General features: G+C 34.5%; 1 protein-coding gene across 3 annotated transcripts; it reads left to right on the forward strand.

Moving 5' to 3' along the window:
• Positions 1–4574: 4574 nt before the first annotated feature.
• LOC103977682 (villin-2) lies at positions 4575–25164 on the forward strand. Of its 3 annotated transcripts, none has more exons than XM_009393262.3 (23): positions 4575–4721; positions 6293–6443; positions 6584–6683; positions 7069–7137; positions 7258–7494; positions 7588–7765; positions 7850–7982; positions 11924–12083; positions 12161–12323; positions 12408–12508; positions 12599–12757; positions 15879–15947; positions 16022–16090; positions 16239–16376; positions 17250–17378; positions 18706–18853; positions 18965–18975; positions 19070–19210; positions 19296–19421; positions 20922–20987; positions 23642–23909; positions 24324–24556; positions 24670–25164. In XM_009393262.3, the coding sequence occupies exons 2-23, from the start codon at positions 6388–6390 to the stop codon at positions 24781–24783; spliced, it is 2868 nt and encodes a 955-aa protein (XP_009391537.2). In that variant the 5' UTR covers positions 4575–4721; positions 6293–6387; the 3' UTR covers positions 24784–25164. The 3 variants fall into 3 exon arrangements, with proteins under 3 accessions (XP_009391537.2, XP_018679271.2, XP_009391538.2); XM_018823726.2 differs by having other exon boundaries at positions 19299–19421; XM_009393263.3 differs by having other exon boundaries at positions 4694–4907.
• Positions 25165–25657: the final 493 nt, after the last annotated feature.

Raw genomic sequence — 25657 nt, forward strand, 5'->3', positions numbered from 1 at the left:
CTCCCAATTTCTATTTCATGTTATGTGGACAAAAAACAGTGCTGGTATTGGCACTCCATAGATTGCTTGCTCCTCGCAAGATCATATGGAGAAAACAAAACTTGTTCCCACCATGTACTACAGGTACAAAGGTGTTAGGCCACTGAGGGCTTGTTGACATATTATTACTTGTTGCCAAGATTCCAAGATGGCAGTCATGGTGCAAAGATTCTGTAGAGGTTCTGATCTTGATGTTCTCTGGCAGTTTGGTTCTGCTTCGAAGCTTCAAAGCTGCCAAGTGTTTTTTTGTATTGATAATGATCTCCTCAACATAATTAGTTAATGCTCACATTATCATATATTTTTCATTGGTGAAACTAAAAGTATTTCTTTTTAATTATTAAGGTGTATTAATTAGCATTTAGTTTTTCTTTATGTACATATAGGAAAGGTAAACAATAATATGTTCTTCATTCATGAAAATATAATTATGGTTTTATATTTTAATTTTAGATAAACTAAATAACATTTGAAATTCTATTTTGTGCAGTAATTGTGTATAAGGTGAAAGAATATATTATTGAGCAACTATACTTCTTATTAAGGATTGAAATTTCATATCGTACTGGAGTTTTGAGTTTTGCTCGGTATAGTATGGTATGATGTATCGATGCATCTAATTTAGGTGTAAAATTTTTAAAAAATATTTAAAAAAAATAGGATAGAGTTTTTATATGAATTTTGGTGAAAATTTATGTAATTACTAATTACATGAATCACATTTGTATTGGTGAATGTTAGAGTTTTTATTTTTGCTATTGATCTCTTGCTTCATATCATACTGTTGTTCGGAGAAGTATGATCAATTATCATCGTATTGTTGTAGGTCATATGATTTTCCATAATACGACGGTTGTGAATACAATAAGCTTCGTTCTATGTTTACATCATATAAGCTTCGTCACATTTGCTCTATTCATTGTCTTTTCGTTTCATGCATAAATTTGATCAGTATCTTGTCGCGTTTCATGATCTGAATCTTGGGTGACATGTGTAAAATATTACTTATGATTAAAAGGTTATTCCTCTTAATTCTTTCAAATTAGTCTCGATTTAATTCATAAATAATTACTATGTAAAGTTCAGAAGAGCGTAAATGTAAGAAAAAAATGAGTTTGAGATAATTTAAAATAATATGAGAGTAAAATGAAATGAAATAAGAGGGATAATAATGTTTCAATGATTAATTTAACTATTGAAATACTATTATGAGTCGATTTCGATTTTTACCCCGTATCGAATTGCATTGTACGTGACTTGTTCAGCTAAAGCATGAGATAATATATTCATTTATATGTAGATTTTGTGTTAATGCCTATATGTTGTTGATGGATGACCATTAAACCATGTCAACTATACGAGACTTTCTTATAAACTAGATTTGTTATGTCAACGAACTAAATTAATAGATTTTGGCACATTAATATCAGGAATGTACTATGTAGATGAATAAAGGTTAAACCTCCAAACAAGTTCTTACATTAACTTCAAGAGTGTAGTATATAGATGTATAAATGTTAATCTGAACCATTACCTTACATTAATAATATCACTTTCTCGTTTACTAGAGTGTCTTTTTCAGCACTTAAATGGGCATCAGTTCATATGGATCTTTGGAGGATTTGAAGTTGCCATCCTCTTATTGCCATTTAATTATCAAGGTACAACAAACACATTAAATGATGGAGCAAAATTGATTGCACATTGGTTTCATATGGGTGTCCGCATGTGGATCACGAGAGGTGTCACATGCGAAGTCGGTGTTTAGGTCGGAAGCAAATAAAAAGACCTTTATAATCAAAAAATAATTTTCACTTATATGTTCCTCCGAATACTTATACTGATTTGTAAGTTTGTGTATGAATTAATACATTAACAAAAGTTACATTGTCTCAATAGAGATATCTGTGCGGTTAATACATTGTTGGATAAGTAATAGGATTCAGGTTTGAATCGATCATCATCTATGCCTGTAATGAAAATATTTTTTTTAAATAAAAGTTATATCTGTCATTTTGCATTGATTTTATAGACATATAAGTTAATGATAATGATAATAGTGATAATGATGATAATTATTAATAGCAAAGTTTAAATTTAGTGAAGGTGAAGGGCTCAAAATCTGATAAATCTGATAATAATGACAAGTACTGATAGGAAGAGCTGATGGTGACATGACGAGGATGAGCATAATGCATATTCCTCAATAATAATATTATATAGGTTAAAATTTAGTTTCGATGACTTAAGTCTTTATGATTTAGTTATGGCTAAAATAATTTTTATATTTTTAAAAAATAATATATAAGCACCTCCCATCAAGTATGAGTAAATAAATATTAAAATTTACTATGATTACTCTAATAAATTATTAATATAATGATACATATAATTTAAATTTTAAAAAATTAATATCTATTTTAGTCTTTATGGTTTTGGATATTGACCTCTTAAGCCCTTATATTTATTTATTTCTAAAATAATTTTTACATTTAGAAAACGTAACATATAAGTCTTTCCCATCAAATCTAAGCTAAAAAACATTATAGTTTGCTTACGTAGAATGCCGACTCATAATAAATCATTAATATAATGATATATGTAATTTAAGTTTAAAAAAGGGTTAAGATCCATGTTATCGAGGAAGAGGAAGCGACGGAGGCCATAGTAGTAAACGAAAGTGAAGAAACAAATGTAAAAGAGGCCAAAGGTGGAGGTGAGGAAGAGCTAGACCACAACGTCGTAGGTGCGACGGGTGAAGGTGCAAGAGAGGACGAAGTGGGAGGCAATAGGGGTGAAAACGCTTAAGAGGAGGAAGAGGGATTATGAGACCACTACGTGCATAACATCAGATTAGTCGATGCATATCCATCTGAGGTAGGACTAGAAGCTCTTGAGCTCATCGTCAACGTAGAAGAGATTACATGCGTACGATGCTTTGCTAGGCAATAATGGCTTGGTGCTATCGTTGGTGGTTAATTGAGGCAATACATCCTCCCGCTATTGATGATGGCCTCAATTATTTTTTAAACTTAAATTACATGTCATTATATTAATAATTTATTGTGAGTTAGTATGTCACATAAATAGATTCTAGCGTTTGTTAATTAAGACTTGACGAGAGATTTATATGCTATGTTTCTAAAAATATAAAGATTATTTTATACACGAATAAACCATAAGGACTTAAGTGATTAATAATCAAAACTACAAGGGCTAAAATTGACCTTAATTATTTTTTAAATATAAATTATATATATTATTATATTAATAATTTATTATGAGTCAGTATATTGCGTAAGCAGACTCTAACGTCTATAACTCATATTTGATAGGATATTTGATAGGAGAAACTTATATGTTACGTCTTAAAAAATGTAAGAGTTATTAGATCATAAGAACTTAAATGGTCTATTACCAAAATCATAATGGACCTTAACCCTGTAATATCAACAAAAAAAAATATATCTAATCCACATCTCGAATATAAAACGATATAAATTTCCCTTATTTGCATGATGCTGACCGTTAGTGGCATGCAACATATGTGATTGAACCGTATTTAGAGCTTAGGTACCTTAAGTGTCAAATTCTATATATTAGAAATGTTTAATGATCTTAATATTGGGTAGTTAAAAAATATATATAAATAAATAATATATCTTATATTGTTTGGATAAAAATATTAAGATAAATATTTATGTTACATGAAATGATAGAAAATTTTTATCATTCCTGAATAATTAGATGTATCTTTGTCTCTGTTAAGATGAGTGAGTTGATTAGTATAATATTACATAAACAATAAGTTATAAGTTCCTGTTCATATATGAACATGCATATAATTTGATATAATAAATTTTATTTATTTATTTTAAATATATATTTTTGATAAAAAAAGTATATTATTTAAGATAATATGACATGGCCCATAGACATTACAGTTATAAAAAGTGAAAACAGCAATAAATAAAAAATAAATAAGGTTATGATTTCATTAATTATAGATTATTTCATATAATTAGCCGTCTTAGAATATTGATCCTTATATTTTTAAAAGTTATAGTGAAATATTTATGTTTATGAAAGTAAAATTATTTAATCTTATTTCTTTTCATATCGATTTATTAACGAAAATATCATATTGTTTACTCTTGACTTTATCTTATTTTGATTTATCATTAAGTATGTGCGATATTTTTATTAGCAGAATCGATAACACGAGGAAAAACGAGATTAAATATTTTATTTTATTAAGTATAATGATTCTAATATAATTTTTAAAACTATAAAATTTATTATGCTAAATATAGTTAATTATAAAAATAATATATAATTAACGGCGTGAAACGCTCCTGCTATTTTCTAGGAATCACGTCGCACGTATGCAACGGAAGGTTGCCTGCGTTCGCATTCAGCGTCAATGCGTACTCTTTTTTTCTACTCACAAGTGGATTGTACGAACTCTTACTAATCTTCCATACCCAATTCCCTTACAGCTCGAACGAGAGAGACGCGAAAAGAGAAAAAAAGGAGGACCCGAGACATGTGGGGTGGGGCCCGAAACAGAGGGAAAGCGCAGGGACTAATCATCCTCTTTTTAAGCATGACTTCCTTTGCAACACTCCTCTCTCTCTCTCTCTCTTTCTCTCTCCCTCTCGATCGCTCGCGGGTATTCGCAGGTACGCCGATCCTCCCTCCGCCTCCACTCTCTGCTCTTATTCCTCTGATCCGGCTTCGTGTGGGTCGATCGCCTCGCGGTTGGCTTCCGATGCCGAATCTTAAGCTTATGCTCCCTTCCTTTTGAATGATCGGCCATCTCGTCGGTCCTGAAATCTGCATCGCGAACTAGGAGTTAGATCAGTGATGTATGTTCTTTTGCTTTTTGAGAATTGTATGATTACCAACTCGGAGTTTAATCGTCGATGTTTCCCTTTTTGCTGATTTATCTCGTGTTATTTGGTTGATTGGGTGCTTTTCTTTGGCATTTTGTTCGTTATAGTCTGGATCCGTTGTGGACCTCTGGAGTTTTTGGCATCTTGTTGTTGGATCCATATGTCAGGTGGTTTTTTGGTCTAGCTGAGGTTCAGCTATAAGCACAAATTAATTTGCTTCAGAAGAACTTATCCAGAGCTTAATTAAGGATTGTTTTGAGTCTTTTGACTATGATTTACTTGCAAAGAGTGGAAGTTCCAATTTTCACCCCTTTTGTGCAATTACTCAGTTTAACTGCCTATATGTTGCTTGTCTTTCTCTGAAGTGTAGCCCATAGGTTGGTAAATGTGGCTTAAATAAAAATATGGCTGGGAGTTCATGGTTTGTTGTATAACCAAGTCTTTTCATGGTGCTTTCTTTTCTCACTAAATGTCCAACTTATCTCTTTGGACTATCTGGAAAAACATGTCTTTGTTGTTGAGGCTACACGCGTTCGGCCTCTTGAGAATGTTATCATGTTTAATGTCTTGAAACTTCACAGATATCTGATAAAGAGGCATCGATAGGTATAGTTGCAGTCATATCTTGATCGATATATTTTCTGGTTGTTACTATGAGGTATCAAAGGCTGTTGGACTGGTGTGTATTGACTGGGATTTACGAGTCCAATAAGGACCAGCATTTACTGGTCCGACTATGGACCAATGAAAGACCACATGGGTTTGGTCAGATTTTTTTTTTTTTTTTTTTTGGCTGATACATTATGGTGGATTTCAGTGTATCACTCAGTACACCAGAGCTATATCAGTCCGATGAATTGCCAAAACCAATATTAGAACAAGATTTTAGTCATTGGTTCCATCCTAAGGCAGCTTGTTGATATAAGAATCTTCTTTGATCATAGTTTATTAGCAATAACTGAAGGTTTCGAAACTACACATCCTTAAGTGATTTTACTTTATGTTGGACTTCAAGATGGACTTTCCACTGCTTGTCTTCTTGATGGGTCATTCATCCATATGCTTGCTTCATGTAGGTTTTGTTGGCACCTTCCAGTTAAATGCTGTCGTTGGCTTACTGGTTCTCATTTGTACATTTTGCATCTTGCGTGAGGAAAATATTATAAATAGTTAAATACTATTTCATTTTTCTTAGTGGTTCACATTCATCTACTTCTTGCATAAACTGTTTTTCTTGTCTTGCCTGGCATCATACTATTAAATCTGTCATATAAGTTGCATGGTAGAAGCTGTAGATAAGTTGGTCATGGTACATATGAGTTCCTGATGATTCTTGACTATGCTAATTTCATATGCAGAACATACCTTTCTTTCGTTATCGAGTGTTTCGAGCATATTCTGAAACTGTGAGGACATCTTTCTCTGTCATTATAAAAGGTCTCTTAAGTGTACAATGTCCAGTTCTACAAAATATATTGATCCTGCATTTCAGGGAGTCGGACAAAAAGTGTATCCTTATAGTAACTGTTGTAAATTGCACTCTGCAAATAAGTTATTTTCTGTATTAGTTGTCTAAATTATCCAGCTGTTTATTACCATACGAAGTTATTTTGTAGTTTTCATCTTAGAATTTACTTAACGTCACATAGAGGAACAGAGATCTGGCGTATCGAGGACTTTCAACCGGTACCTTTACCAAAGTCTGATTATGGTAAATTCCACTCTGGAGATTCATACATAATTTTACAGGTAATTTTTTTCTCATATTTTTCTACTTTTACCTGTGTTGCCTAAAGGACTGGTGTTTCATTCATCATGCCTAATAGTTAAAATTTTGGGAGATATGCAAGATCCCCTAGTGCGTTCTGACTGTTATTGTTACTTCTGTTTTGTTTACTTGCCAATATGTAAGTAACTATATGCCATGCTTGAAATCCACCAATATTGTAACTAACTATATGCAAGATGGGTATATGTTTGATGGATCATGTACATGTGGCATGCATTAGTCATCAGATGAGCATAAAATGATGGTTTTTATTTGTAATATGTTCTTCCTAATGTTCATGACGCCTCTAGACAATGATTGCTGTACTTTGCTTCATTCTTTTACGCGGTGAATTACTTGTTGCAGACATCTTCTGGCAAAGGTGGTGCATACCTGTATGATATTCACTTCTGGATTGGGAAGGAGTCAAGCCAAGTATGCTAGTAATATCTAATAATATTATATATATATATATATATATAATGTTCTCATTTTGAGGGCATAAAAAAATAGATAGATATTCGAATTGTTTATTTAGTTTATGAGTGATCGCAGGATGAAGCTGGGACTGCTGCAATCAAGACAGTTGAACTTGATGCAGTGCTTGGAGGTCGTGCTGTTCAACACAGGGAACTTCAAGGCTTTGAATCCGACAAGTTCTTGTCATACTTTAAACCTTGCATTATTCCTTTGGAAGGAGGATTTGCTTCTGGATTCAAAAAGCCTGAAGTGGAAAAGTTTGAAACACGACTATATGTATGTAGAGGAAAACGAGTTGTCAGAATGAAGCAGGTGTTAAATTTTTTCCATGAGCTTTTATGGGACTTTAGATGTGCAAAGTCGTGTGTTGCATGCATGTAGTGACTTCTAAATTTGATTTTGAAGGTTCCATTTGCCCGGTCATCACTGAATCATGATGATGTGTTTATCTTGGATACTGAAAAGAAAATATATCAATTCAATGGTGCTAACTCTAATATCCAAGAAAGAGCTAAAGCTTTAGAAGTAGTACAATATTTGAAAGACAAGTATCATGAAGGGACATGTGGCGTTGCTATCATTGGTGAGCATACATATTTGTACTGGATAATATTATTTACATATGTGCATTTTTATCTTTTTGTTAACGTATTTTGCATTGTGTAAGATGATGGAAAGCTGCAAGCCGAGTCAGACTCTGGTGAATTTTGGGTTCTTTTTGGTGGCTTTGCACCAATTGGCAAAAAGGTAGTCAATGAAGATGATATTATTTTGGAAGCCAGTCCTGCAAAACTTTATAGGTAATCTTAAACTCTGATAGACAATAGTGCATACCTAGGTTTCTGATACTATGCTATGCATTGATTCAGTTATACAAGTTCTGTTTTTACCTTCCATATGTTTCAGCATTGCTTGTTATATGGCATAGTCTCCGCGGGGTTATATTCAGTGGAAAATATCGATACCTCATATCATAATAATGATTGTTATGTAGGAACTGGATAATGGTGTATGTGAGTGATTTTGACATATCAATGTTACACTTTTCTGTTAAGTTTACTTGATGTATTTATTTTCTAAAGATATATTTATATTCTAAGAAAGTCTGTTACAGTGATGATTCAAAATTTCAAATATCTCATTTTGCCTTATGTATTTTTTTGCTGATTAGCTGCCTACCTAAAAAAATTCAGTGAACTTCCAATGATCAATAATTAGAATATTTAAATCTAGTTAGGATCAATTAGTTTGTGCTTTTCTTCACATTCAAGTTTAAGCACAGGTAATTCATTGAAGAACATATGGTTGATTTAGAGTTGGATATGCATCTTGATACTCTGCATGTGTCTAGAAGGATTATATGTTAAAGGTCTATTGAAAGCAGCTATTTTAAATAAAAATATGACTTGGATATATGAAATAGTTAGGTGATATTCTCGTGATGTAATAATTTTTTTTTCTTGTGTTATGTTGATCTTTTAAGTTTAATGATTATCATTTTTATAGTTATAGTGTGTATTAATTTTCTACTTAGGTGATTGTGGGCTAGACTAGTTTAGAAAAAAAAAAAAAGTATGGTTAGGCTTGAACTAGTCTAGCTCGCAGCTCGGTGGATCATCATTTGCTCGGATTCGGAGCGTGACAATACTAGTAAGGCAATTCCCTTCGAAATCTATAGGACTATCAGACATAATAGCTTGATGGTTTCTTCAGCAATTATCAAGAGGAATGTGTCCCCCAATTTGATTGATGAGGGGCATCACTCTATCAACAATTGAGATTGTGATATATGTCCTCTCCATTAATGGTTGAGAGAATATAGAACTTATCCTATGAGGTAAGATCCAAGGTTCATCGTACCGTGATGTACCACATAGTATGGGTGGTACATACCGGTTTGTCAGTATACCCCATCATATCATGTGTTGATACGTCGGTACATATCATACCGATGGCCGATCGATACACCGATATAGATCGGTTAGGCGAACCATGATAAGATCTCCTTATCAGTTATTAGAAGAGTGTACGATTGGATGTCTGATCTATGCCAGAAATTTATGAGACTATAAATGTCCTTCAATTAGCATAAATTTAAGCCAAAATCCGCTCGTACACTCTCTCATATAAATTTTAAAGAAATTCACATGCATTTTCTGTCTTTCTAGATTTATGAGATTGAAGCTTCACAAATACTAGCATTTTCTCTGTCTGATCTATGCCAGAAATTTATGGGACTACAAATGTCCTTCAATTAGCATAAATTTAAGCCAAAATCCGCTTGTACACTCTCTCATATAAAATTTAAAGAAATTCACATGCATTTTTCTGTCTTTCTAGATTTATGAGATTGAAGCTTCACAAATACTAGCATTTTCATACTTGAATTTCTTGTTCTCCAACGACCTGAATCGTTAACCATAATATCAACTAACAAATAATACTAACTAACAAAGTTATTGAAGATTGATCATTGTGAGAGTTTAAATAGTATTTTCTCTTAATTTAAGATTCATGAGCTTATGTAAGCATTTTTTAGTGAACCATTTAATCTGAAGTTGGATATTTAAATCCATGAGGTTATTATTCTGAATATCAAGTGAAAGAAGATCTTCATTTTTAGGAAGCTTCATGGAGTCTTTCGATTCTATATGATTATTGTTCTTTAGAGTTGTTATGATATTCACCATAATTAAGTTGATAGATATGCCGGTTGTTAGCTTGATTAGATTGGATTGGAAAATTGTACTGAATGATTTTGAGAAAACTAGTACCCTGAATCAAAGTATTTTACTCAAATTTAAAATGCTTGGATCTTCTTAAATTCTGGTTAAGTTGGCAGCATTTATCCAGTGACAAATGATTGGAAGGACATTAGGAAAGGTTTTGTACAATCACATCAACATAGATAGAAAGTTATTTTTCACTAGAAATAGGCTATATTAAATCAAGAGAAAAATCAAAGAAGACACAAAACTTTTGCTATATCAAGTACAACATTTTCATGAGAACCCAAAATCTGAGGCTACCATGAACAATGAATTCCTAAATGTAGGAACCCAATAATCTCTCTCTCTCATATATATATATATATATATATATATATATATATATATATATATATATGTATGTATATGTATATGTATGTATATACATGTATGTATATGTATATGTATGTATATACATGTATATGTATGTATATGTATATACATATACATATACATATACATGTATATACATACATATATATATATATATATACCTTCTTTCTTGAATCTTGTTCATGAGTTTCTTATAAATATTAGTTATGAAGGACCAGAGGAAAAGAAGTCTTTTAATTCAAACCATTATTCCATAAAATTGAGTGTCTTTGCTTCTTTCATATTATATTTTAGAGCTTTCAGAATCCCTTTCTTTCTTCATATAAATATCATTGAAAGGTTAGCGATGTTTAAGCCTTAAAGATGTGCTACAATTGAAAAAAAATGTTTATTTCCCATAAGCAGACAAAAATGAGAACCTTATTTCGTGCTGTAACCTCAGTGTTTATTGTGCTCTACAAAGAGGGGAAGGTTTCTGAAAAAAATAGTTTTAATTAATCTTTCAACCTTTACTTGAAACTTTGAGGATCAGAATCTTAGGTGGTTGATGATGGCAAAAAGAGAATGATTATTAGACTTGACGTCAGAACCAGAGTCTCAGAAAGGTTGGACTGTGGTATGCTGTGATGGACCATCATATGAACAGACAGGAACTTATAGGTGACCAAATTCTTTCTTTGTGCGCTCTAGAGAGATCAGCTAGAAGGGTTCATGCAAATTAGACTTTCTATGATTATCTATTTGGAGATTCTTATGCTTGTTGGTAGTGGAGGCTTCCTATTTGATCACCTTTGTTAACCAATTGCTATTAGGGAGGAAAGAGGAGAATGGGACAATTAATCGTTGGCATAAAGAACAAGTTAAGCTGCTTCTGTTTCTTTAGTTAAAAGCTATCTTTGGTAAAAAAATTGATGCATAATAAATTAATATGGAAAACGACAATTGTACTTTACTTCCATCCAAAATTTATTTTGCAATTCATTCTCCAGCTACAAATGCTTTTGACTTCTGTCTTCTGCTAAAACTTGAATATACTTATATTAGAAGGGAGCAGTGTGGTGTGTTCATATTACATGCCCAGTGTTCTGGAAATGATGATTCTGTTTTATCTTGTCCTTGTAAAGCAAAATTGCTTTGTTGATCCAGCACAAGAAGAATTTATTTTCTTACTAGCTCGACTACTAAACCAAACTGATCTTAGTGTTTCTTTTAGCTGCCCCTCCCTAAATAACAGTCCAGCAGCATGATGTGTACAACTGTACATCATGTTTCTTGTTATCTCTTCCTCAGTTATAATGTATTATTTGTCTATGCTTTTGCAAACATGCATGGCAATTCATTGTGTTCATCTTATTTTCTAGGTGCTTGAAGTATTTTACAGGTCAAGCTGAAAAATTACTCACTATGTCTATATGTTAGACACATTCACACAATACATGATGAAGATCATGATGGCATATCTTTCTCTTTAACCACTGATACTATAAAAAGGAAAATAAAATTTATTAGCCTAGTTGGTTTTTAGAATAATTTTTGCATACCACCGAATACGAAAATATCATCTTTGCTAATTTCAAGCTTTACAGAAAACTAAGAATTTACTTTTGCTATCAAGTTATAATATACAAGTATGTTTGTAGTATCAACGATGGTCAGTTAAAGTTGGAAGAGAATACACTTTCTAAGGCAATGTTGGAGAACTATAAATGCTATTTACTGGATTGTGGGGCTGAGATATTCATTTGGGTTGGGAGGGTGACACAAATTGAAGAGAGAAAAGCTGCCAGCAAAGCTGCTGAGGTAGGACTTATCTTTTTTATAAAAAATTCAGGTCATATGCTCCAAATGGCTGTTCTTAGTGAATTGAATCCTTTCAGGACTTCATCATCAATCAAAACAGACCAAAAACTACGCGTATCACTCAAGTTATCCAAGGTTATGAAACACATTCATTCAAGTCCAACTTTGAATCATGGCCAGCTGGTACAGTAACTGGAACAGGAACTTCTAGCGGAGAGGAGGGACGAGGAAAAGTTGCAGGTACTAGCATTTTTTATCTCATGAAGGTAGTGACTAGTCTTTTGCTATTTTTTGCTAATTTTGCTTGATTTGGTTTTTGGGTAGCTTTATTAAAGCAACAAGGTGTTGATCTTAAGGGAATTTCAAAAGGCTCTCCTATAAATGAGGAAGTTCCTCCTTTGCTTGAAGGCGGTGGAAAACTTGAGGTTCTTTTTATTTTCTTTAGCCTGTTGATACTTCCATGTGAAGCTAGATATATCTTGTTGTCTTTCTTCTAACTGTGAATGTACTTTCAGGTTTGGCGCATCAATGGTAGTGCCAAGAACCCAGTTCCAAAGGAAGAGATTGGTAAATTTTACAGCGGAGATTGTTATATTGTCCTTTATACATACCATTCTAGTGAGAAGAAAGAGGACTACTTCTTAGCTTGTTGGATGGGAAAGGATAGTATTCAGGTAATTAGCAATGACCAAATTTGTTATATTCTTCCATTCTCAGTTTGTTTGAGCTATAAATCTATAATATGATACAAATTTGTTATATGGTCCATCAACAATGTGAGACATGATTTAACTGGATTTTAAATGCTTGTAAGCCAATAAATTACAAACTTCAATGAAAGTAATTTGCTAGATTTACATGAGCTACTAAAAGTTGCCTAAATCTTGGATCACTATTTAAATGCTTATTACTTGTAATTCTTCTCTTCTGTCCTTCACATTCTCCGTAGAATGACTTCATTGGTGTTAAATACAATTAATCAAGGTTTTTGTCTCACCCAAATCGATACGAAAAGGGTGATACATACTGTCCTATCACGTCCTTGGTTGGGATTGCCTAAGGCGTACAACACCTAAGTGATATGTGTCCGCAAGGGTTAGCCTAGATCTTAACCTCACACGGTCCACAAAGAACCTGCACAATGAAGAAAAAGTTAGAAAGGCAAACGTGCAAGTAATTTGCTATTGCTGCACACAAAAAGGGCAAGATAATCGGGATCCAAAGCAACACAAAGTAACCAGTGTTTATTAGGCTCGAAAGGGTCTCGAAAACAGGCTAAACAAGCGCACATAAAGGGCGTTCCGAAGGTAGATACATGCCCAATGTTCACCTAGCACTTTTGTCAAAAAGAAAGCAGGCACACTAAAGACATTGCATCACCCCTCAAACACCTACCCAAAGACCCATTTGCCCTAGTGCCGCATGGGTGGTTACAAGGTGTTGAGACAGTTGACGTTTTGTACTGCTTGGTCGTCAATCAGAATTCAGCCCGTTCACGAACAAATCTGTACACGAGGTGCTTGATGTAATGTTTGTGTATGTTCGTGTCTTTTGGTTTTTGTTAATGCTTTGCACAACATGTAGAGGGCTTGCCTTATTTTGGTTGGCTTTTGTAGTCGTTTTAGTCTTGTAAATGTAGGTTATGTACAGTCGTTGTTAGAGGCAAAAATGCCCAAAAACAAGCTATTAAACAATCATTTTGGGAGTTTTCTATCTCCATAGAGTGATATAAAGTGTCAGTCAGTACGTACCCTAGAGCTACCCGGGTGGCACATGGTTGGATGCATGGTATGCAATTTCGAATGGTACCGCCCGTTACGGGCGATACGTACCGGTCCAACGGCATACCGGTACGCGAACCGCCCGCTACCGGACGGACTGTGCTACGTCGCCGACATCGTCGAGGCGATGCAACGTCGCCTTTTATAATATATATATATATATATATGAGGTGATGTCGCCTCGACGACGTTGCCCCGCCTGAGAGAAGAGAGAGGCGACGTCGTCGAATTATATATATATATATATATATACTGAACGGTATACCGCTCGATATATAATATCGTACCGTACCGAGCGAACGTCAAAACTCCGGTACGGTACGATATTGCATACCTTGATACTAACTAACAACAAATGATGTCAGAGGTACAAGAGGGATTAGAATTTACAAGTATATATAGGATATTTGCAACACTGGAGTGTATAGGATATTTTTGATATTTATGAAGTTTACCAAGGATTCTATTCTTTCCAATTTTCCAAATCTCAAACCAATACTGATGTAATCCTGGGATGGATTGATACACTATTGATATGGTTGGATGTACCATATACAGGTACACCCCACGTATTGATTGATATGGGCCGACCAAAGAGAGAAAGAGAGAGAAGAGGAGAGGTGGAGATGAACAAGTTGGAGGAGGTAGGAGAGGATGAGAAGGAAGAGGAGGCGAATAAAGCCTAGGAGGCAGAGCTATAGAGGCAATGATGACATGTATTGAAAGAAGATAGTAGCTCAGATGAGGAGGCGATGATGTTTCATGTTTTTGCAAGGAAGAGGTGATGGTGATGCGACCTGAAGACAGATGGAAGAGAGATATGGAAATAGAGGAATGAAAGAACAAAAAATGGAAAAAGGAGTTGTGTGATGATTATCAAGGAATCATTATCAGGAGCCTTCTGCTCGGTACCATTTGGTACCATCTGCTTATGATATAGTAAGCCTGGCATTACGAGCTTATTAGGCGGTACGTGCAATAATAGATCAAACAAAGTGAACTTGCTCAATCTGCCTCCTATTTGGCTATTAGTTTGATAAATGCCAACCACTACAAAAGGATATTTTAAACCATGATACGTTCAACCTTATTTCAAATTGTAACCTTCTTCCTATATTTGATACCTCATGCGCAAGAAGTAGAAGGAAAATTACAAGAATAAAGAGTTACTATTAAGAAAATGACATCCTTGGATACTAGGGTCATAAACCTACTTTTCTCCATAGGAAAGATGAACTTCTAAATCCTTGAAACCATAAGTCAAAACTAAATTTTATTTTCTTTTTCTTGTTTGGATTTCATTGTTTATCCATGAACAATCCATGAACATAAAGTAGAAACAAAGTAGGTATTGTCATGGGACAGCTTATGATATTTTCAAATTCATAAATTACAACAACAACAAAGTCGTAAAATCTCAGTTGATGATCCATTTTATATTCTTGATGAAGCAATCTTATTTTTCATTTTTAAAAATATTTTCTCATGGGAAATGGAAACAATGCATCTAATTGTTGCTAAAAAATATAGTATGGTTGTTGTGCTGGTTAGTTTTACCTGATATAGGCATTGTCTTTGGGCCATTTCCTTCTGAAACGTATTGATTCTCTATGCCTTTTGGCATTAGACGATGCTTAAAATCGTTCCCCCTTCGATAGTATGGGATATTTATATCTAGTTTTCATGATTGACTATTAATTTGTTCTTATATGCACTATAAAATTTCTACATTCAATTTTTAATCTCCGTGAACCTTGGGATAGTTTCTGAATCGCTTTCACATTTTAGTCCTCTGCACCTGCTTATGGGCCTATCTTTTGCTGAATTGCATATCACGTATTAGTTACCTGCACCAACTCATAAGCCTTCCAGTTTCAATCTCATGCATTGGTTCAACCAAAAATTCCATTTTTCATCTAAGAGTTGCATAACTCGTATTGCATTAACAGTTCACACAGCTTACTGTTTAGGCTTGGTTTCCTTGGTATCATAACATGATATTATTTTCCTCCAGGATGATCAAATGATGGCGACTCGATTGGCTAATACAATGTGGAGTTCCTTAAAAGGAAGACCTGTGCAGGTTCTTTGTTTTCTTTATCTTTTACTCAGAAGATGAGAAGCAGAACCAGCTTTCTGAGTTCATGTCTCCTGCAGGGTCGCATTTTTCAAGGGAAAGAACCACCACAATTCATTGCACTCTTTCAGCCAATGGTTGTCTTGAAGGTATTCATACTCTGAAGTTCTAAATGGCATTTTTATATGTATATAGAAAGAAACAAAGATGATTCTTGAATATTTGTTACTGTCATACTTGTATTGCCAAAAGAATAGGGTTTTTCTGTCAAGTTGAGTGCAACTTTTTCTTGCACAGGGTGGAATCAGTTCCGGTTACAAAAAGTTCATTGCAGATAAGAACCTGAATGATGAAACATATACTTCTGATGGCATTGCACTAATTCAAGTATCTGGTACATCAGTCCACAACAATAAGGCAGTTCAAGTTGATGCGGTATGTTCATATACATTTTATTCTACATTTTATCAATTTGAACCTTTTGCATTCTTAATGTCAGGATAAAGAGAAAAGAGACTAGTCCTTCTGTGAGTTGTTACTACAGCCATATAAAATATAAAATGAACCCTTGGTTATTTTAGAATAAAGATCATAAGTTATGCTTATTTGCTTCATGACATCCATTGTGCCATCTAGTTGACAGACATTTTACATTAACTGGCACATGCAAAAATTAGCTTGGCCATGTGCCAGCAAAGCTGGCATGTCTCCACATAGCTCAGCACATGCTAAATTGTGTTGGGCAGCACTGCAATATATGGATTAAATAAAATCATTTTGGAAATCTATTTTTAAATTTATAAGCTAAAGGGAGAATTTCTTGCTTGATTCTTCTCACATATAAATAGTGTAATGTTATTATGCCAAATATTTGACTTGTTCCAGGAGATCATGACGTTTTTATCTGAGACTGGCACTTAAAAAGTGTTAATGGGACTATTTTAGATGCAATTAATTGGTTGATAATCCAATCTGCAAATAGGACTACTTACATAGAATTAGAAATCTGCATAGCAGCAGAGTTCATGGATAAGCACAATACTTCACATAGCACCAGACCTGTTTTAGTATCATTAGTTACCCCAGCAGTTTTTTCCAGGTGGCCAGGCCGTTGGACTGTCTAAGGACTGGTATTCCTGGGTTTTTGAACAATGGACTAGGCAGATTTTCTCTGAAGAACCATCTTATATTCATAACAAAACATTATGTTCATTTATATTGACATTCCAGTGGAATATTCACCATATTTGCATATGAATACAAGTTGGATACATATTACAATTACAGTGATATATGATCTTTTTGTAGGTGGCAACATCATTGAGTTCCACTGATTGCTTCATTTTGCAATCTGGAAATTCACTATTCATATGGAGTGGAAGTTCAAGTACTTTTGAACAGCAACAGTGGGCTGCACGAATTGCAGAACTTTTAAAGGTAAAGATCCAAAATTTGATAAAAAATCTTGGTTCACTGTCATCATTTATTTTTCATATTATGTTAATCTGTGTACATGTCTTTGACTCGATGAAAAGAAGTACAATGACAGTGCACAGAGTATATTGGTAAAACAAGCATCCCAGTGCATGATATTTCTACCAATGTAGGGCCTGGGGAAGTAACACACTTTGTCTTACCTATACAAGTAGAAAGGTTAAGGTTGTTTCTACGATCAAACCCTAGTCATGTAGGTTGTGAAAACCTTACAATGGCACCAAGGCTCGCTCTAAAAGCACAACCTAGTTCACATGGCTTCTGCCAATATGGTATCTAGGAGGGATTTATGCAGAGTGTCCTACACTTACAAGCAAAGAGACTTCCAAAGGTATGGTGTCTAGGAAAGGTTTGTGGACATAGTTACACTAACAAGCAAAGAGACTTCCACCTGTATTCAATAAAAAGGGCTGAAAAATGTCCTGAAACTAAAAAAAACTCTATTTTAGCTTTTTTATCCTAATTTCTTTGTATATAAATTATATTTGGATAAGAATTAAGTGTATCTAATAATCTAAGAATAAATGAATATAACCATAGGTAATTGGACCTAATTGGGCTTAAACATAATAGAATAGCCTTAGTCATGCCAATCTTGCTAAATATACATGAATAAACCTCTTATTGTATGAAATGATAAATAAAACATAGAAATAATTTAAATGCCTTCATTTGGAGAGAAATTCCACTATATCCTGTTTTCCAATCCCTCTTTTATTCAAATAAAGAGGTTGATTTCTACTGATTGTCGATTACGATGATTAAACAAGATAAGATGTGAGAAAGAGTTCTTAAGAGGGTGAGAAATTGAATGAGAATGACTGAAAGAGGGGGGAGGGAGGAGGATTTAAAGGGCCAAAAGAGGGTTCAACAATCAATTTGACCCGAGAGGAGACCGGTATGATTGAAATCTGGGTGTTACTAACCCATATCAGCTGTTAACAGTCGAGTTTCAATCATATCAGCCAATACAAGAGTCATATAACCTGTACACCCATCTTTAACCATGTATAATCTGAAACAGGCTAGTTCATATACTAGTATGTACCGCCTATTTCATACTGATCAGTAGTATGTACCACTTGCTTCATACAGTATCGGATGACACATCAAACCATGGCATATACCATACCTATATACACAAATATATATGCATTACCCAGACACATATTGTAGGTATTTGTGCACATATATAATGACAATATAATGCTGCATGAGAAATCTTTCTTTCCAATGCCATAAATAAAGTTTTTTTTCCTTTCTCCTGCAGCCAGGTGTTACTCTGAAGCATGTCAAAGAGGGAACAGAAAGCTCTGCTTTCTGGTTTGGTCTGGGTGGAAAGCAAGGTTTTACCAGCAAAAAGATCACCCAAGATATCATTAGAGATCCTCACTTGTATACTTTTTCATTTAAGAAAGGTTGATTCAATTTTGGAGAATTTTCCTACTTTTCATGCATATGGTTTATCTTGGCTTGATCTAATGTGCTTAAATTTGATGTTTATTTGTGATCATATGATGCTTCTTCAGGAAAACTAGAGGTGTGACTAACTGCTTCCAACTGCAATATTTAATCCAGAAAGTCATGTATTTGTGCACTTTCTCATCTTTTTTGTATGTAACCTATACTTGCAGGTTACTGAGGTTTTCAATTATTCTCAAGATGATTTGTTAACAGAAGATATGTTGGTACTTGATACACATGCTGAGCTCTTCGTTTGGATTGGACAGTCTGTGGATTCCAAGGAGAAGCAAAAGGCATTTGATATAGGGCAGGTATTTGGAGTGAGCTTCTCTATTTGTACTATTTTATTCTGCTTCTGTTGCAATAATATAGTTTACCAATATTCTCTTTTCCCAGAAGTACATAGAGCTTGCCACATCACTAGAAGGTTTATCCCCAGATGTACCACTTTATAAAATCACAGAGGGCAACGAACCTTGCTTCTTCACGACATATTTCTCTTGGGACAATGCAAAGGCTATGGTATGTTCTGTGGCTTTTGAATTGTGCTTTTCCTTTGTTGGTAAACTAAGATTTAGCAAGGAATTTTAAATTGTTTGGATTAATATCCCAGCTTTAAGGGGCTTTAAGGACAATGTTTTCTAAGCCTCACTAATAACAAAGCAGAAAATCAAATGATTAGAGATAAATATAGGAAATTCCTGGTGTAAACTGGCTGTGATTCAAAGCAGATTGAAGTAAAACTTGTCTTGGCCTAACCAAAATCCAATAGCATCCTTTGTTTTCACTAGGTCGCCTTTTCCTCAAAGTCTTGGATCTGATGAGGTAACTTCCAATTTTAATATCAACCGAACACGATTTTTTTCACTCATCTTTATCCATCTTGCTAATACTGTTGTTTTTATTTTTTGGATTTGGTGCTGCAAACTTCTATGGTCGATATAGATCTATCTGTGCATAATCAAAGAGAAAAGACTTTGAATTATTGAGGCCATTATGCTGAACTCTTCTGTCATGCACCTGTGGCCACCCTAAATCTAGATGTGCAGCTGTTGACAGAGAAAACTGACCACATGCTGGTGCTGTATCATGATCTTTTCAATTCTACTTATCTAGGAAAGTTTATCGGTTTTTTTCTTGAATGTGGAGTTAATTTTCAATGATTTTTTTAGAAATTACTTTAGTTTCTTTTCCACCCTGTTGTCAAAGATTATCCCAACTGCACAGTACATAAATGTCCAGATTTCAAGCCTTATCCAAAGTACAATGGTAAGATTGCTATATTGTGACACAGATGGTTAATGTTTGAGTCATGGAGACAACCATACTCAGTAAGATAAGATTGCATGTTTTGAGCACGATAAACTCTATATTGACCCATTTGGCTAATTTGGAACCATCAAATATCTATTTTGTCCCCAAAAGCTTCTAGAAATCAGGAGCCACAAAATTGATATATATTAGCTGACTGTTCATTTTTGTAACTTCTCCAACAATTGATGTAGCTCTTCATGCAGAATCTTAACTGTTTCGTGTTATAATGATATAGGACATTCATATGCCTTTACCACATACATACTTTAGGCTTATTTACATTTAATTTACATTATCCACTTGAACCAAGATTCTGAGAAATGAAATCCTTAAGTATAGATCTTTAGCAAAATTTGAATCAGCATCCTTTTTCTTGTCCTTAGTTTTGTTGTTACCCAAATTTAACATATAGATACCTTAAATATATATATATATTTTTCCCCAGTGCATTTGTCCTAATAATTTGATGTAAAAATTCAAGCACTTAGATTCAGCATGATTGGTTGTCATGTCTTATTATTATATTGCACAATAAGTATATGCAAAAGATTATGCATGATCTTGGCCTCAAGTGACTGCAACTTGACCTGCTTATATTGATTATAGTTCTGCGTTGTACTAAGAAATGAATATTTTTGTGCTTTCTGATGTGTACTGCATATGCTTCATACTAGCATAGGTTAAGATATGCTTCTACATGTGATACAGGTTCAAGGAAATTCTTTTCAGAAGAAGCTATTACATCTATTTGGTAATGCTATGCATGCTTCAGAGGTATGTTTTTGTGAGCCAATTTTTTGCAGTTAAACACCAGCAATGATTGAGCAATGATTTGTCTATTAAGTTGAAGGATTAACTAATGAAGTTGCACTTAGTGACACATATCAGGCTAGCAAAACCAGTAGTGTCCAAGCAATAACTTCTCTATAATTAAGTTGAAGGATTAACTGATGAAGTTGCACTTAGTGACACAAATTGTCAGGCTAACAACACCAACCAAAAGACAAAAAATGGAAAAAAGAGAGAAATAGTGATGTTGGATAGATGTGATCCTAGATTTTGATTTAGTTTAAACTTTAAAGGTTAATGCTTCTTCTTCTCCTCCAGCCATGAAAGCTTGTGTATTTGTTTTAATTGTTCTTTGTATGGGGTCTTTAATCTTATATCCCTAATATTGGTTGTTTGTTTCTTCAAATAGAAATTGTTATCCATATTTGTATCAAAATCTTCATTATTTTCCAGTGCCTGGCTCTTTTACAATAGGTTGAGCTATTCATGATGTATAAAAAGCTGATCTTTGACACTTACCAAGATCTGACATGGTGGGTGCTGTCTGTATGTCAATCCTCGATTACTCAGCAAAGTTCCATCACTTCCATACCCTGCCATGCAACCTAACCTGGCCATCTGACATGCATTTAGTGACACATGAATAGTACTCGATTACCCTGCAGTCTTTTTTTCTAAGACTAAGCAATTTTCTGAGTCATCTATTGGTTTCATTCTTTGTCATCTGTAAATCATCATCATATGAAAATGCTTCATATCTTAATATGTCATGCCAGATAGATAATAATCATCAGGTGTGCTGGCTGGCACCCACCCAACTAATAGTTCAATGTTTAGCATCAGATGAATCTTATTTTTCTAAACTTTTATCACTTGTCTTGTTCCTCAATTGATATGGAAAGATCACCATATGAGAAATAGATATTGTGCTCTCTCTTCAGTTTCTATCCATTAAGATTATACAAGTTAAGTTGCTGGTAGCCAACTCATGTCGCCATATGCCTTTCAGCATTCCCACTGGAGGAATAAAAAAAGAGAACAAAAAAAGAGAGAGGCAAGATGAGAGAAGCAAACTAAATAAAAAATAATCTCATTGAGATTTGGCGTCTAGCTCGGTCATTGACTCCACTAACTTCTTGACATTGAGCTGGATAGAGGTTTCTGCAGCCCAGTAGATTTTTTTTTTCCAAGTTGAAGCTAGATTCATGGGATTAGATTCAGTCGTCAGATCTGGGATATATGATTGATGGGATTATTTGAATTAAATTGGGTTGCAGAAAACATGAATTTCTAATTAAAGAACAAAAACATAAAAGGAATAAAGTATCTAGTTTGGCAACACTAGATTCAAAAGCTCACGCAGAGTGAGCCTTTGTGCCACATTAGATGCTCCTTGGCAACCTAATCACCAGGATTTGAACATGGGAACAGTGTTTATGCTCGCAATCATCAGATCACCCCTCCATAGACCATCATGCTTTAAGTAAGCTTTTACTTGTCTTTACTTTTTGTCTAATACTTAACGAAGGTCATTAAAAGATTTGGCTGTCTTAGAATAACATTATTTGCTTTGCTCATGGATGTACATATAAATTCATTTGTACAATAGGTTTTTACAATGTTAGTAAACCTAGAAAGGCTTGTTTTACATGGTTATGGGACCTAGAATTTCATCACTGGTTCTTTTTTCCACATTTCCAATTTTCTTCTTAGAATCTTTTTAAATTTTACTTCTCAGAAGCTACGATCGATTAACAAAGCTTTAATATGGTCAGAGAGGGACATGTCCATCATAGTCCACTTCTTTTCTCATTGTTGTTTTTTCTATTTTTATATTTCTTTTCATTTTACTAATGAAACGTTATTTCTTTTACCTATCAAGTATTTGTCCAATTTGTCCATCCATAAAATTTTTACACACCTTGTAGCAGTTTGTTTAATTATCATTAAAGTCAACATTAGTAAAATGAAATTCTTATAAGTTGAGGATTCCAGCTAGTTTACCTGGTTAAGATTTTGACTGCTGATAGCAAGGTCCAAGGATCAAATCCCGTCCTGGCCACCTATCATCTGAAAAAGTAAACTTACAATTTTTCTAAGATTTATCATATTAACACAATATCGAAACAATAAGTTTAGATTTATTTAACTGTTTGATAATAAATATATGAGCACAGACTGTGATTTCTTTCTAGCATCCCATGAATGGGTATCCTAGCTTTGCCCCTGATCACAAGGTGTTGCCAGTGACCAGTGTCATTTACTTTTTTTCCCAAGATTATTTACTTTTTTTGTTTGCGTTAAGATGAACCAAAATGAACTAAGTTTTGGTTTAGTGGATGTATCATGTCATTTGCATTTTTATTTCTTGGCCATTTCAACTATTATTCTCAACATTTGTGACTGCTCAAGAAAAGGACTAAGTGTATGTTTCCCTTTTGCAAACCATGTTAAGTGTTCCATTTATCTTCTTAGGTTGGCGTAGTCATACTTGCTACTTTATTTTATAGTTTTTTGTAAAATTTAGATGCGCTTAATTTCTTCTGGGTTTTGGAATGTATACAGTGTTCTGACAGCTCAGAAAGGAAAATATTTTGTGGAGTCATATTTACTTTTTTTATGTTTGTAATTTGCTGTAGTCCAAAGATAAATCTACAAGTGATTATCATGGTGGACCCACTCAAAGGGCATCAGCCCTTGCAGCATTATCATCTGCGTTCAGTCCATCTTCCAACACTAAAACAACAGCACCAAGGCCATCACGACCAAGCCGAGGGTCACAGCGAGCGGCTGCTGTTGCTGCACTGTCTTCAGTTTTAACTGCTGAACAAAAGAAGGGAGAATCAGAAACCTCCACAACAAGATTCAGCAGAAGCCCTTCCCCTGGTCCACATGTGACTGTAAACGGTACCAACTTTGACCCTTATTCTGATGCATTCTATGTAGTACAAGAAGGTCCCGTGTATGTTTCGTTTGCTAAATGTGGCTGACCTTAAATAAATATTGAGTACTAGAATAATTTTGCAAATATTTCCAATTTTGTTTTCCAGAAGAAACAAAGTATGCATAAGCTTTTTGGGGAACTTAGTGTTTCAAATGGGGTAATGGAGTGTTTGCTCTTGCAATGGTTTTTATATTTTAGAAGGATACAGATATGGGGTGCAGGTAGCATATTGGTGTTAACTTGATGTTTTCGATTGAATCATTAAGCTCCAAAGCCTATCCCTTCACGAGATCAAGGACCTTCTACAAAAGTAAAATAAATGTATGTTGAGCTCCATATCTTTCATTGAGAATCAATGCTTTCATTACCTATTGCAGATTCTGCAAAGACTGATAGTGGAGGTTCAGAGTTGGGGGCTTCCCTTGGGCTTTCACTGGAAACGGAAATCACAGAAGGAGATAGCACCATATCAGAGAGCACCATTTCAGATACGGAGGTGGCACAGGATCCAGAGATAGTTAAAAATGGGGGTGAAACTGCCTTCGGCTACGAGCGCCTGAAAGCCAAGTCCAGCAATCCTGTCAGAGGAATTGACTATAAACGAAGAGAGGTTTGTCAATAAAGTTCTTTTGATTTGAATGCTTCTTTGTTGAATATAGACATAAGCTGGTGTTTGAAGATATGCTAGATTCCATTCGTCAGCTCTATCTTTTGCACTTGCAGGCCTACTTGTCTGATGATGAGTTCCAGACAGTTATGGGAATAACTAAGAAGGCATTCTATCAACAACCCAAATGGAAACAGGATATGCAGAAAAGAAAGATGGATCTCTTCTAAGCTTGTGCATCCTGGAGTCACCAGACTCATCCGGCTCATTCTGCTGAGTATCGCCACAATCTGCTTGCTTTCTGGTTTGTTCAGTTCTTTTGTTGATCTGCTGTCACACCATGAGCTCTCTTGCTTTGCTATTTGTTGAGGAGCAATGCTTGTTTGTTGAGGTGCCATTCTTTTATTTGTATTTATCATCCAAGTCGGGTTGCTTGAGTAAATAGTTTTCGTGTGTAGTTTCTTACTATGAGTGATCTATGTATAGGTTGTGTTTGATAGATACGGACAGTGCTTAAGCATGGAGGTATTTGTCCATCCTGTACTAAGTATCTTAAACACGTTCCTGTTCTGTAACTCTTATTGATCTTTTAATGTTTGTGTTTTGGCTAATGCATGAGTAAAATGGATGATTTATGTGCAGTAATTAAGTGGCAAATCCAAAGGTTAAAAGAATGCCTGATTACTGGTTTGTAGCACCAGGCTTCTTGGTAACCTCTCACCAATTCTTTTAGCTTTTCATTGATGAAACATGGTGAGAACACGGTTTTGAGAGATGAGTGGGTTGGGCAAAGGGTCATGCAAAAAATTGTGTTGGAGTATACTCGACAAAGCTCCTTCGATACGATACTTAAGGGCACTAGATGATTCAACCAAGTGTCAAAGTCAAAAAGTAGATGCTTGCAAGTATAATTGGGGGGCTTTGTTATAGTTGAGGGGCTTTGTTATGGTGCGAGATATGATCGTTGGTTAATGTTGGGGATAGTTATATATATTGTTCGACCATAAATGTGATTATAAAGTCATGTGTCAAACTCGGGATAGGAAGTAGCAGTTGGTTGAGTCAACGTTCTGTTGATGCCATGCTATCTACTTCGTGGTTCCG

This window comes from Musa acuminata, chromosome BXJ2-3 (assembly GCF_036884655.1).
Source record: "Musa acuminata AAA Group cultivar baxijiao chromosome BXJ2-3, Cavendish_Baxijiao_AAA, whole genome shotgun sequence".
Classification (NCBI taxonomy): Eukaryota; Viridiplantae; Streptophyta; class Magnoliopsida; order Zingiberales; family Musaceae; genus Musa; species Musa acuminata.